The 15000-nt window shown below is 50.9% G+C and overlaps 1 protein-coding gene across 1 annotated transcript in view; it reads right to left on the bottom strand.

Moving 5' to 3' along the window:
* Positions 1-15000, bottom strand: part of LOC139241421 (transient receptor potential cation channel subfamily V member 5-like) — a gene marked incomplete at its 3' end in the record, with an annotated part of 20884 nt that overhangs the window by 5852 nt on the left and 32 nt on the right. Inside the window, exons 1-3 of the mRNA XM_070869982.1 lie at positions 14886-15000; positions 13997-14209; positions 11908-11994 (exon numbers count right to left, since the gene is read on the bottom strand). The exon at positions 14886-15000 is cut by the window's right edge and continues 32 nt beyond it. Coding sequence (XP_070726083.1) covers positions 11908-11994; positions 13997-14209; positions 14886-15000 — 415 coding nt within the window. The remainder of the gene's footprint in view (positions 1-11907; positions 11995-13996; positions 14210-14885) is intronic.

Here is a 15000-nt window from a genome sequence, read left to right as displayed (position 1 = left end):
AGGAGATTTACCAGGATGTTGCACTGGAGAGGGTACAGAGGAGATTTACCAGGATATTGCCGGGACTGGAGAATTTTAGCGATGAGGAAAGATTGGATTGGCTGGGGTTGTTTTCTGTGGAACAGAGGAGGCTGAGGGGAGACCTGATTGAGGTGTATAAAATGATGAGGGGCCTGGATAGAGTGGATAGGACGGACCTCTTTTCCTCGACAGAGGGGTCAACAACCAGGGGTCGTGGATTGAAAGTAATTGCGTGGTGGTTTAGGGGGGAATTGAGGGGAAATGTCTTCAGCCAGAGGGTGGTGAGGGTCTGGGGCAGGGTCTGGAACTCACGGCCTGAAAGGGCAGTAGAGGCAGAAACCCTCACCACCTTGAAGTGCCGTAACCCACAGGGCTACGGACCCAGAGCGGGAAAGTGGGAGGAGGCCGGGATATCTCCTGGTCGACCGGCATGGACAGATGGGCCGAATGGCCTCCTGCCCCGCTGTAAATCTCTCTGTAAATTTCTATGGTTCTATGACAGTATGAGGGAGCGGGATTAACATCAGTACAGATACAGTCAGTAACACAGGGTGCTGGGGGAGAGGGGTTACTGAGTGACAGTGTGAGGGAGCTGGATTAACATCAGTACAGATACAGTCAGTAACACAGGGCGCTGGGGGAGAGGGGTTACTGAGTGACAGTGTGAGGGAGATTAACATCAGTACAGATACAGTCAGTAACACAGGGTGCTGGGGGAGAGGGGTTACTGAGTGACAGTGTGAGGGAGATTAACATCAGTACAGATACAGTCAATAACACAGGGCGCTGGGGGAGAGGGGTTACTGAGTGACAGTGTGAGGGAGCTGGATTAACATCAGTACAGATACAGTCAGTAACACAGGGCGCTGGGGGAGAGGGGTTACTGAGTGACAGTGTGAGGGAGCTGGATTAACATCAGTACAGATACAGTCAGTAACACAGGGTGCTGGGGGAGAGGGGTTACTGAGTGACAGTGTGAGGGAGCTGGATTAACATCAGTACAGATACAGTCAGTAACACAGGGCGCTGGGGGAGAGGGGTTACTGAGTGACAGTGTGAGGGAGCTGGATTAACATCAGTACAGATACAGTCAGTAACACAGGGCGCTGGGGGAGAGGGGTTACTGAGTGACAGTGTGAGGGAGCTGGATTAACATCAGTACAGATATAGTCATTAACACAGGGTGCTGGGGGAGAGGGGTTACTGAGTGACAGTGTGAGGGAGCTGGATTAACATCAGTACAGATACAGTCAGTAACACAGGGTGCTGGGGGAGTGGGGTTACTGAGTGACAGTGTGAGGGAGCTGGATTAACATCAGTACAGATACAGTCAGTAACACAGGGTGCTGGGGGAGAGGGGTTACTGAGTGACAGTGTGAGGGTGCTGGATTAACATCAGTGCAGATACAGTCAGTAACACAGGGTGCTGGGGGAGAGGGGTTACTGAGTGACACTGTGAGGGAGCTAGATTAACATCAGTACAGATACAGTCAGTAACACAGGGCGCTGGGGGAGAGGGGTTACTGAGTGACAGTGTGAGGGAGCTGGATTAACATCAGTACAGATACAGTCAGTAACACAGGGTGCTGGGGGAGAGGGGTTACTGAGTGACAGTGTGAGGGAGCTGGATTAACATCAGTACAGATACAGTCAGTAACACAGAGCGCTGGGGGAGAGGGGTTACTGAGTGACAGTGTGAGGGAGCTGGATTAACATCAGTACAGATACAGTCAGTAACACAGAGCGCTGGGGGAGAGGGGTTACTGAGTGACAGTGTGAGGGAGCTGGATTAACATCAGTACAGGTACAGTCAGTAACACAGGGTGCTGGGGGAGAGGGGTTACTGAGTGACAGTGTGAGGGGGATTAACATCAGTACAGATACAGTCAGTAACACAGGGTGCTGGGGGAGAGGGGTTACTGAGTGACAGTGTGAGGGAGATTAACATCAGTACAGATACAGTCAGTAACACAGGGTGCTGGGGGAGAGGGGTTACTGAGTGACAGTGTGAGGGTGCTGGATTAACATCAGTACAGATACAGTCAGTAACACAGGGTGCTGGGGGAGAGGGGTTACTGAGTGACAGTGTGAGGGAGATTAACATCAGTACAGATACAGTCAGTAACACAGGGTGCTGGGGGAGAGGGGTTACTGAGTGACAGTGTGAGGGTGCTGGATTAACATCAGTACAGATACAGTCAGTAACACAGGGTGCTGGGGGAGAGGGGTTACTGAGTGACAGTGTGAGGGAGATTAACATCAGTACAGATACAGTCAGTAACACAGGGCGCTGGGGGAGAGGGGTTACTGAGTGACAGTGTGAGGGAGCTGGATTAACATCAGTACAGATACAGTCAGTAACACAGGGTGCTGGGGGAGAGGGGTTACTGAGTGACAGTGTGAGGGTGCTGGATTAACATCAGTGCAGATACAGTCAGTAACACAGGGTGCTGGGGGAGAGGGGTTACTGAGTGACACTGTGAGGGAGCTAGATTAACATCAGTACAGATACAGTCAGTAACACAGGGCGCTGGGGGAGAGGGGTTACTGAGTGACAGTGTGAGGGAGCTGGATTAACATCAGTACAGATACAGTCAGTAACACAGGGTGCTGGGGGAGAGGGGTTACTGAGTGACAGTGTGAGGGAGCTGGATTAACATCAGTACAGATACAGTCAGTAACACAGAGCGCTGGGGGAGAGGGGTTACTGAGTGACAGTGTGAGGGAGCTGGATTAACATCAGTACAGATACAGTCAGTAACACAGAGCGCTGGGGGAGAGGGGTTACTGAGTGACAGTGTGAGGGAGCTGGATTAACATCAGTACAGGTACAGTCAGTAACACAGGGTGCTGGGGGAGAGGGGTTACTGAGTGACAGTGTGAGGGGGATTAACATCAGTACAGATACAGTCAGTAACACAGGGTGCTGGGGGAGAGGGGTTACTGAGTGACAGTGTGAGGGAGATTAACATCAGTACAGATACAGTCAGTAACACAGGGTGCTGGGGGAGAGGGGTTACTGAGTGACAGTGTGAGGGTGCTGGATTAACATCAGTACAGATACAGTCAGTAACACAGGGTGCTGGGGGAGAGGGGTTACTGAGTGACAGTGTGAGGGAGATTAACATCAGTACAGATACAGTCAGTAACACAGGGTGCTGGGGGAGAGGGGTTACTGAGTGACAGTGTGAGGGTGCTGGATTAACATCAGTACAGATACAGTCAGTAACACAGGGTGCTGGGGGAGAGGGGTTACTGAGTGACAGTGTGAGGGAGATTAACATCAGTACAGATACAGTCAGTAACACAGGGCGCTGGGGGAGAGGGGTTACTGAGTGACAGTGTGAGGGAGCTGGATTAACATCAGTACAGATACAGTCAGTAACACAGGTTGCTGGGGGAGAGGGGTTACTGAGTGACAGTGTGAGGGTGCTGGATTAACATCAGTGCAGATACAGTCAGTAACACAGGGTGCTGGGGGAGAGGGGTTACTGAGTGACACTGTGAGGGAGCTAGATTAACATCAGTACAGATACAGTCAGTAACACAGGGCGCTGGGGGAGAGGGGTTACTGAGTGACAGTGTGAGGGAGCTGGATTAACATCAGTACAGATACAGTCAGTAACACAGGGTGCTGGGGGAGAGGGGTTACTGAGTGACAGTGTGAGGGAGCTGGATTAACATCAGTACAGATACAGTCAGTAACACAGAGCGCTGGGGGAGAGGGGTTACTGAGTGACAGTGTGAGGGAGCTGGATTAACATCAGTACAGATACAGTCAGTAACACAGAGCGCTGGGGGAGAGGGGTTACTGAGTGACAGTGTGAGGGAGCTGGATTAACATCAGTACAGGTACAGTCAGTAACACAGGGTGCTGGGGGAGAGGGGTTACTGAGTGACAGTGTGAGGGGGATTAACATCAGTACAGATACAGTCAGTAACACAGGGTGCTGGGGGAGAGGGGTTACTGAGTGACAGTGTGAGGGAGATTAACATCAGTACAGATACAGTCAGTAACACAGGGTGCTGGGGGAGAGGGGTTACTGAGTGACAGTGTGAGGGTGCTGGATTAACATCAGTACAGATACAGTCAGTAACACAGGGTGCTGGGGGAGAGGGGTTACTGAGTGACAGTGTGAGGGAGATTAACATCAGTACAGATACAGTCAGTAACACAGGGTGCTGGGGGAGAGGGGTTACTGAGTGACAGTGTGAGGGTGCTGGATTAACATCAGTACAGATACAGTCAGTAACACAGGGTGCTGGGGGAGAGGGGTTACTGAGTGACAGTGTGAGGGAGATTAACATCAGTACAGATACAGTCAGTAACACAGGGCGCTGGGGGAGAGGGGTTACTGAGTGACAGTGTGAGGGAGCTGGATTAACATCAGGACAGATACAGTCAGTAACACAGGGTGCTGGGGGAGAGGGGTGACTGAGTGACAGTGTGAGGGAGCTGGATTAACATCAGTACAGATACAGTCAGTAACACAGGGTGCTGGGGGAGAGGGGTTACTGAGTGACAGTGTGAGGGAGATTAACATCAGTACAGATACAGTCAGTAACACAGGGCGCTGGGGGAGAGGGGTTACTGAGTGACAGTGTGAGGGAGATTAACATCAGTACAGATACAGTCAGTAACACAGGGCGCTGGGGGAGAGGGGTTACTGAGTGACAGTGTGAGGGAGCTGGATTAACATCAGTACAGATACAGTCAGTAACACAGGGTGCTGGGGGAGAGGGGTTACTGAGTGACAGTGTGAGGGAGATTAACATCAGTACAGATACAGTCAGTAACACAGGGCGCTGGGGGAGAGGGGTTACTGAGTGACAGTGTGAGGGAGCTGGATTAACATCAGTACAGATACAGTCAGTAACACAGGGCGCTGGGGGAGAGGGGTTACTGAGTGACAGTGTGAGGGAGCTGGATTAACATCAGTACAGATACAGTCAGTAACACAGGGTGCTGGGGGAGAGGGGTTACTGAGTGACAGTGTGAGGGAGCTGGATTAACATCAGTACAGATACAGTCAGTAACACAGGGCGCTGGGGGAGAGGGGTTACTGAGTGACAGTGTGAGGGAGCTGGATTAACATCAGTACAGATACAGTCAGTAACACAGGGCGCTGGGGGAGAGGGGTTACTGAGTGACAGTGTGAGGGAGCTGGATTAACATCAGTACAGATACAGTCATTAACACAGGGTGCTGGGGGAGAGGGGTTACTGAGTGACAGTGTGAGGGAGCTGGATTAACATCAGTACAGATACAGTCAGTAACACAGGGTGCTGGGGGAGTGGGGTTACTGAGTGACAGTGTGAGGGAGCTGGATTAACATCAGTACAGATACAGTCAGTAACACAGGGTGCTGGGGGAGAGGGGTTACTGAGTGACAGTGTGAGGGTGCTGGATTAACATCAGTGCAGATACAGTCAGTAACACAGGGTGCTGGGGGAGAGGGGTTACTGAGTGACACTGTGAGGGAGCTAGATTAACATCAGTACAGATACAGTCAGTAACACAGGGCGCTGGGGGAGAGGGGTTACTGAGTGACAGTGTGAGGGAGCTGGATTAACATCAGTACAGATACAGTCAGTAACACAGGGTGCTGGGGGAGAGGGGTTACTGAGTGACAGTGTGAGGGAGCTGGATTAACATCAGTACAGATACAGTCAGTAACACAGGGCGCTGGGGGAGAGGGGTTACTGAGTGACAGTGTGAGGGTGCTGGATTAACATCAGTACAGATACAGTCAGTAACACAGGGCGCTGGGGGAGAGGGGTTACTGAGTGACAGTGTGAGGGAGCTGGATTAACATCAGGACAGATACAGTCAGTAACACAGGGTGCTGGGGGAGAGGGGTTACTGAGTGACAGTGTGAGGGAGCTGGATTAACATCAGTACAGATACAGTCAGTAACACAGGGCGCTGGGGGAGAGGGGTTACTGAGTGACAGTGTGAGGGAGCTGGATTAACATCAGTACAGATACAGTCAGTAACACAGGGTGCTGGGGGAGAGGGGTTACTGAGTGACAGTGTGAGGGAGCTGGATTAACATCAGTACAGATACAGTCAGTAACACAGGGTGCTGGGGGAGAGGGGTTACTGAGTGACAGTGTGAGGGAGCTGGATTAACATCAGTACAGATACAGTCAGTAACACAGGGTGCTGGGGGAGAGGGGTTACTGAGTGACAGTGTGAGGGAGCTGGATTAACATCAGTACAGATACAGTCAGTAACACAGGGCGCTGGGGGAGATGGGTTACTGAGTGACAGTGTGAGGGAGCTGGATTAACATCAGTACAGATACAGTCAGTAACACAGGGCGCTGGGGGAGATGGGTTACTGAGTGACAGTGTGAGGGAGCTGGATTAACATCAGTACAGATACAGTCAGTAACACAGGGCGCTGGGGGAGAGGGGTTACTGAGTGACAGTGTGAGGAAGCTGGATTAACATCAGTACAGATACAGTCAGTAACACAGGGTGCTGGGGGAGAGGGGTTACTGAGTGACAGTGTGAGGGAGATTAACATCAGTACAGATACAGTCAGTAACAGGGTGCTGGGGGAGAGGGGTTACTGAGTGACAGTGTGAGGGAGCTGGATTAACATCAGTACAGATACAGTCAGTAACACAGAGTGCTGGGGGAGAGGGGTTACTGAGTGACAGTGTGAGGGAGCTGGATTAACATCAGTACAGATACAGTCAGTAACACAGAGTGCTGGGGGAGAGGGGTTACTGAGTGACAGTGTGAGGGAGCTGGATTAACATCAGTACAGATACAGTCAGTAACACAGGGCGCTGGGGGAGAGGGGTTACTGAGTGACAGTGTGAGGGAGATTAACATCAGTACAGATACAGTCAGTGACACAGGGTGCTGGGGGAGAGGGGTTACTGAGTGACAGTGTGAGGAAGCTGGATTAACATCAGTACAGATACAGTCAGTAACACAGGGTGCTGGGGGAGAGGGGTTACTGAGTGACAGTGTGAGGGAGCTGGATTAACATCAGTACAGATACAGTCAGTGACACAGGGTGCTGGGGGAGAGGGGTTACTGAGTGACAGTGTAAGGGAGCTGGATTAACATCAGTACAGATACAGTCAGTAACACACGGCGCTGGGGGAGAGGGGTTACTGAGTGACAGTGTGAGGGAGATTAACATCAGTACAGATACAGTCAGTAACACAGGGTGCTGGGGGAGAGGGGATACTGAGTGACAGTGTGAGGGAGCTGGATTAACATCAGCAGAGATACAGTCAGGAACACAGGGCGCTGAGGGAGAGGGGTTACTGAGTGACAGTGTGCGGGAGATTAACATCAGTACAGATACAGTCAGTAACACAGGGCACTGGGGGAGAGGGGTTACTGAGTGACAGTGTGAGGGAGCTGGATTAACATCAGTACAGATACAGTCAGTAAAACAGGGTGCTGGGGGAGAGGGGTTACTGAGTGACAGTGTGAGGGAGCTGGATTAACATCAGTACAGATACAGTCAGTAACACAGGGCGCTGGGGGAGAGGGGTTACTGAGTGACAGTGTGAGGGAGCTGGATTAACATCAGTACAGATACAGTCAGTAACACAGGGTGCTGGGGGAGAGGGGTTACTGAGTGACACTGTGAGGGAGCGGGATTAACATCAGTAGAGATACAGTCAGTAACACAGGGCGCTGGGGGAGAGGGGTTACTGAGTGACAGTGTGAGGGAGCTGGATTAACATCAGTACAGATACAGTCAGTGACACAGGGTGCTGGGGGAGAGGGGTTACTGAGTGACAGTGTGAGGCAGCTGGATTAACATCAGTACAGATACAGTCAGTAACACAGGGCGCTGGGGGAGAGGGGTTACTGAGTGACAGTGTGAGGGAGCTGGATTAACATCAGTACAGATACAGTCAGTGACACAGGGTGCTGGGGGAGAGGGGTTACTGAGTGACAGTGTGAGGCAGCTGGATTAACATCAGTACAGATACAGTCAGTAACACAGGGTGCTGGGGGAGAGGGGTTACTGAGTGACACTGTGAGGGAGATTAACATCAGTACAGATACAGTCAGTAACACAGGGTGCTGGGGGAGAGGGGTTACTGAGTGACAGTGTGAGGGAGCTGGATTAACATCAGTACAGGTACAGTCAGTAACACAGGGCGCTAGGGGAGAGGTGTTACTGAGTGACAGTGTGAGGGAGCTGGATTAACATCAGTACAGATACAGTCAGTGACACAGGGTGCTGGGGGAGAGGGGTTACTGAGTGACAGTGTGAGGCAGCTGGATTAACATCAGTACAGATACAGTCAGTAACACAGGGCGCTGGGGGAGAGGGGTTACTGAGTGACAGTGTGAGGGAGCTGGATTAACATCAGTACAGATACAGTCAGTGACACAGGGTGCTGGGGGAGAGGGGTTACTGAGTGACAGTGTGAGGCAGCTGGATTAACATCAGTACAGATACAGTCAGTAACACAGGGTGCTGGGGGAGAGGGGTTACTGAGTGACACTGTGAGGGAGATTAACATCAGTACAGATACAGTCAGTAACACAGGGTGCTGGGGGAGAGGGGTTACTGAGTGACAGTGTGAGGGAGCTGGATTAACATCAGTACAGATACAGTCAGTAACACAGGGCACTGGGGGAGAGGGGTTACTGAGTGACAGTGTGAGTGAGATTAACATCAGTACAGATACAGTCAGTAACACAGGGTGCTGGGGGAGAGGGGTTACTGAGTGACAGTGTGAGGGAGCTGGATTAACATCAGTACAGATACAGTCAGTAACACAGTGTGCTGGGGGAGAGGGGTTACTGAGTGACACTGTGAGGGAGCTGGATTGACATCAGTACAGATACAGTCAGTAACACAGGGCGCTGGGGGAGAGGGGTTACTGAGTGACACTGTGAGGGAGCGGGATTAACATCAGTACAGATACAGTCAGTAACACAGGGTGCTGGGGGAGAGGGGTTACTGAGTGACAGTGTGAGGGTGCTGGATTAACATCAGTACAGATACAGTCAGTAAAACAGGGTGCTGGGGGAGAGGGGTTACTGAGTGACAGTGTGAGGGAGCTGGATTAACATCAGTACAGATACAGTCAGTAACACAGGGTGCTGGGGGAGAGGGGTTACTGAGTGACAGTGTGAGGGAGCTGGATTAACATCAGTACAGATACAGTCAGTAACACAGGGTGCTGGGGGAGAGGGGTTACTGAGTGACAGAGTGAGGGAGCTGGATTAACATCAGTACAGATACAGTCAGTAACACAGGGTGCTGGGGGAGAGGGGTTACTGAGTGACAGTGTGAGGGATCTGGATTAACATCTGTACAGACTACAGTCAGTAACACAGGGCGCTGGGGGAGAGGGGTTACTGAGTGACAGTGTGAGGGATCTGGATTAACATCTGTACAGATACAGTCAGTAACACAGGGCGCTGGGGGAGAGGGGTTACTGAGTGACAGTGTGAAGGAGATTAACATCAGTACAGATACAGTCAGTAACACAGGGCGCTGGGGGAGAGGGGTTACTGAGTGACAGTGTGAGGGAGCTGGATTAACATCAGTACAGATACAGTCAGTAACACAGGGTGCTGGGGGGAGAGGGGTTACTGAGTGACAGTGTGAGGGAGCTGGATTAACATCAGTACAGATACAGTCAGTAAAACAGGGTGCTGGGGGAGAGGGGTTACTGAGTGACAGTGTGAGGGAGATTAACATCAGTAGAGATACAGTCAGTAAAACAGGGTGCTGGGGGAGAGGGGTTACTGAGTGACAGTGTGAGGGAGCTGGATTAACATCAGTAGAGGTACAGTCAGTAACACAGAGCGCTGGGGGAGAGGGGTTACTGAGTGACAGTGTGAGGGAGCTGGATTGACATCAGTAGAGATACAGTCAGTAACACAGAGCGCTGGGGGAGAGGGGTTACTGAGTGACAGTGTGAGGTAGCTGGATTAACATCAGTACAGATACAGTCAGTAACACAGGGTGCTGGGGGAGAGGGGTTACTGAGTGACAGTGTGAGGGAGCTGGATTAACATCAGTACAGATACAGTCAGTAACACAGGATGCTGGGGGAGAGGGGTTACTGAGTGACAGTGTGAGGGAGCTGGATTAACATCAGTACAGATACAGTCAGTAACACAGGGTGCTGGGGGAGAGGGGTTACTGAGTGACAGTGTGAAGGAGCTGGATTAACATCAGTACAGATACAGTCAGTAACACAGGGCGCTGGGGGAGAGGGGTTACTGAGTGACAGTGTGAAGGAGATTAACATCAGTACAGATACAGTCAGTAACACAGGGCGCTGGGGGAGAGGGGTTACTGAGTGACAGTGTGAGGGAGATTAACATCAGTAGAGATACAGTCAGTAACACTGGACGCTGGTGGAGAGGGGTTACTGAGTGACAGTGTGAGGGAGCTGGATTAACATCAGTCCAGATACAGTCAGTAACACAGCGTGCTGGGGGAGAGGGGTTACTGAGTGACAGTCTGAGGGAGATGGATTAACATCAGTACAGATACAGTCAGTAACACAGGGCGCTGGGGGAGAGGTGTTACTGAGTGACAGTGTGAGGGAGCTGGATTAACATCAGTACAGATACAGTCAGTAACACAGGGCGCTGGGGGAGAGGGGTTACTGAGTGACAGTGTGAGGGAGCGGGATTAACATCAGTACAGATACAGTCAGTAACACAGGGCGCTGGGGGAGAGGGGTTACTGAGTGACAGTGTGAGGGAGCTGGATTAACATCAGTACAGATACAGTCAGTAACACAGGGTGCTGGGGGAGAGGGGTTACTTGAGTGACAGAGTGAGGGAGATTAACATCAGTACAGATACAGTCAGTAACACAGGGCGCTGGGGGAGAGGGGTTACTGAGTGACAGTGTGAGGGAGCTGGATTAACATCAGTACAGATACAGTCAGTAACACAGGGTGGTGGGGGAGAGGGGTTACTTGAGTGACAGAGTGAGGGAGATTAACATCAGTACAGATACAGTCAGTAACACAGGGCGCTGGGGGAGAGGGGTTACTGAGTGACAGTGTGAGGGAGCTGGATTAACATCAGTACAGACACAGCCAGTAACACAGGGTGGTGGGGGAGAGGGGTTACTGAGTGACAGTGTGAGGGAGCTGGATTAACATCAGTACAGAAACAGTCAGTAACACAGGGCGCTGGGGGAGAGGGGTTACTGAGTGACAGTGTGAGGGAGCTGGATTAACATCAGTACAGATACAGTCAGTAACACAGGGTGCTGGGGGAGAGGGGTTACTTGAGTGACAGAGTGAGGGAGATTAACATCAGTACAGACACAGCCAGTAACACAGGGTGGTGGGGGAGAGGGGTTACTGAGTGACAGTGTGAGGGAGCTGGATTAACATCAGTACAGATACAGTCAGTAACACAGGGTGCTGGGGGAGAGGGGTTACTGAGTGACAGTGTGAGGGAGCTGGAATAACATCAGTACAGATACAGTCAGTAACACAGGGCGCTGGGGGAGAGAGGTTACTGAGTGACAGTGTGAGGGAGATTAACATCAGTACAGATACAGTCAGTAACACAGGGTGCTGGGGGAGACGGGTTACTGAGTGACAGTGTGAGGGAGATGGATTAACATCAGTACAGATACAGTCAGTAACACAGGGTGCTGGGGGAGAGGGGTTACTGAGTGACAGTGTGAGGGAGCTGGATTAACATCAGTACAGATACAGTCAGTAACACAGGGTGCTGGGGGAGAGGGGTTACTGAGTGACAGTGTGAGGGAGATTAACATCAGTACAGATACAGTCAGTGACACAGGGTGCTGGGGGAGAGGGGTTACTGAGTGACAGTGTGAGGGAGCTGGATTAACATCAGTACAGATACAGTCAGTAACACAGGGCCCTTCAATGATGCGTCTGTTACCTCTAACAGTAAGATGACAAGTGCTCCGAAGACACTGATCACTTCACCCACCAGCCTGATCTGATCGTCATGCCTGATATAGGCTTCCTAAGAGAAAGGATAGATATTGGGAACAGGACATTGGTGAGAGAGAGAGAGAGAGAGACAGACACTCACACACACTCTCTCACACACACACACACAGCTACAGTCAGACACACACACAGACACACATAGAAATATAGAAACACAGACAATAGGTGCAGGAGTAGGCCATTCAGCCCCTTCAAGCCTGTACCACCATTCAATAAGATCATGGCTGATCATTCCCCTCAGTACCCCCTTTCCTGCTTTCTCTCCATACCCCCTTGATCCCTTTAGCCGTATGGTCCACATCTAACTCCCTCTTGAATATATCCAACGAACTGGCCCCAACAACTCTCTGCGGTAGAGAATTCCACAGGTTCACCACTCTCTGGGTGAAGAAGTTTCTCCTCATCTCGGTCCTAAATGGCTTACCCCTTATCCTTAGACTGTGTGACCCCCCTGGTTCTGGACTTCCCCAACATCGGGAACATTCTTCCTGCATCTAACCTGTCCAGTCCCGTCAGAATCTTATATGTTTCTGTGAGATCCCCCTCTCATTCTTCTGAACTCCAGTGAATACAAGCCCAGTCGATCCAGTCTTTCTTCATATGTCAGTCCTGCCATCCCGGGAATCAGTCTGGTGAACCTTCGCTGCACTCCCTCAATAGCAAGAATGTCCTTCCTCAGGTTAGGAGACCAAAACTGAACACAATACTCCAGGTGTGGCCTCACCAAGGCCCTGTACAACTGTAGCAACACCTCCCTGCCCCTGTACTCAAATCCTCTCGCTATGAAGGCCAACATGCCATTTGCTTTCTTCACCACCTGCTGTACCTGCATGGCCAACCTTCAATGACTGATGTACCATGACACCCAGGTCTCGCTGCACCTCCCCTTTTCCTAATCTGTCACCGTTCAGATACTATTCTGCCTTTGTGTTTTTGACCCCAAAGTGGATAACCTCACATTTATTCACATTATACTTCATCTGCCATGCATTTGCCCACTCACCGAACCTGTCCAAGTCACCCTGCAGCCTCTTAGCATCCTCCTCACAGCTCACACTGCCACCCAACTTAGTGTCATCTGTAAACTTGGAGATATTACACTCAATTCCTTCATCTAAATCATTAATGTATATTGTAAAGAACTGGGGTCCCAGCACTGAGCCCTGCGGCACCCCACTAGTCACTGCCTGCCATTCTGAAAAGGACCCGTTTATCCCGACTCCCTGCTTCCTGTCTGCCAACCAGTTCTCTATCCACGTCAGTACATTACCCCCAATACCATGTGCTTTAATTTTGCACCGATCTCTCGTGTGGGACCTTGTCAAAAGCTTTTTGAAAGTCCAAATACACCACATCCACTGGTTCTCCCTTGTCCACTCTACTAGTTACATCCTCAAAAAATTCCGGAAGATTTGTCAAGCATGATTTCCCTTTCATAAATCCATGCTGACTTGGTCCGATCCTGTCACTGCTTTCCACATGCGCTGCTAGTTCATCTTTAATCATTGATTCCAACATTTTCCCCACTACTGATGTCAGGCTAACCGGTCTATAATTCCCCGTTTTCTCTCTCCCTCCTTTTTTAAAAAGTGGTGTTACATTAGCTACCCTCCAGTCCATGGGAACTGATCCAGAGTCGATAGACTGTTGGAAAATGATCACCAATGCATCCACTATGTCTAGGGCCACTTCCTTAAGTACTCTGGGATACAGACCCTCAAGCCCCAGTCCCATCAATTTCCCGAACACAATTTCCCCCTAATTAGGATTTCCTTCAGTTCCTCCTTCTCACTAGACCCTCGGTCCCCTAGTACATCCGGAAGGTTATTTGTGTCTTCCTTCGTGAAGACAGAACCAAAGTATTTGTTCAATTGGTCTGCCATTTCTTTGTTCTCCGTTATAAATTCACCAGAGTCCGACTGCAAGGGACCTACGTTTGTCTTCACTAATCTTTCACACACACTCGCGCGCGCACACACTCGCGCACACACACTCGCGAGCAGTTTCCCCCTCACCTGCAGATTTCTCTGGATGAAGATGGTGGTATCTCGCGGATCGCTGACATTTTCCAGCCTCTCTTTGAGTGGGCGATAGGCACAGCAGAGGGTGAAGGTGATGATATAGACCAGGTACAGGAAGGTAAGAATCCGGAAGTAATATTTCCCATACTTATTCCACTTCAAACTGATGAGTTGCTTGAGGGGAGACAGGTCGAGGATACGGAGAGCCTGGAACACGGGAAATTCAGTCACAGCACAGTGCGATCCCATGGAACACACGGTCCCCAGTAATAGTCACACAACGGACTACATAACCTGTATCAATTAATGCAATCCATCCCTTCACATTCACTCCCACTGTACACAATCCCAATGGACCCAAACCCCTTCCCATTCACTCCCACTGTACACAATCCCAATGGACCCAAACCCCTTCCCATTCACTCCCACTGTACACAATCCCAATGGACCCAAACCCCTTCCCATTCACTCCCACTGTACACAATCCCAATGGATCCAAACCCCTTCCCATTCACTCCCACTGTGCACAATCCCAATGGACCCAAACCCCTTCCCATTCACTCCCACTGTACACAATCCCAATGGACCCAAACCCCTTCCCATTCACTCCCACTGTACACAATAACTATGGACCCAAACCCCTTCCCATTCACTCCCCCCGTACACAATCCCAATGGACCCAAACCCCTTCCCATTCACTCCCACTGTACACAATCCCAATGGACCCAAACCCCTTCCCATTCACTCCCACTGTACACAATAACTATGGACCCAGTAGTATTGATGGATTTGGCGAGATGAGAGTTGGACAGTACGAGAGCAAGTCGTAGGTCGTGGGTCGTGGGTCGTGGGTCGTGGGTCGTGGGTCAGCTGCTCGGATTACCTCATTTTTTTTGCTGGACACCACGAGCTCGAGGACGGAGTAATCTTCTCCCCAGGAATCGATCTCCGACAGGTTGTACAAGGAGGTGGAGATGGGTCCGAAGGCCCACTGTACC

The sequence above is a fragment of the Pristiophorus japonicus genome, unplaced genomic scaffold (genome assembly GCF_044704955.1).
Source record: "Pristiophorus japonicus isolate sPriJap1 unplaced genomic scaffold, sPriJap1.hap1 HAP1_SCAFFOLD_1069, whole genome shotgun sequence".
NCBI classification, from domain to species: Eukaryota; Metazoa; Chordata; class Chondrichthyes; family Pristiophoridae; genus Pristiophorus; species Pristiophorus japonicus.
This window is presented reverse-complemented; position numbering and strand designations above follow the sequence as displayed.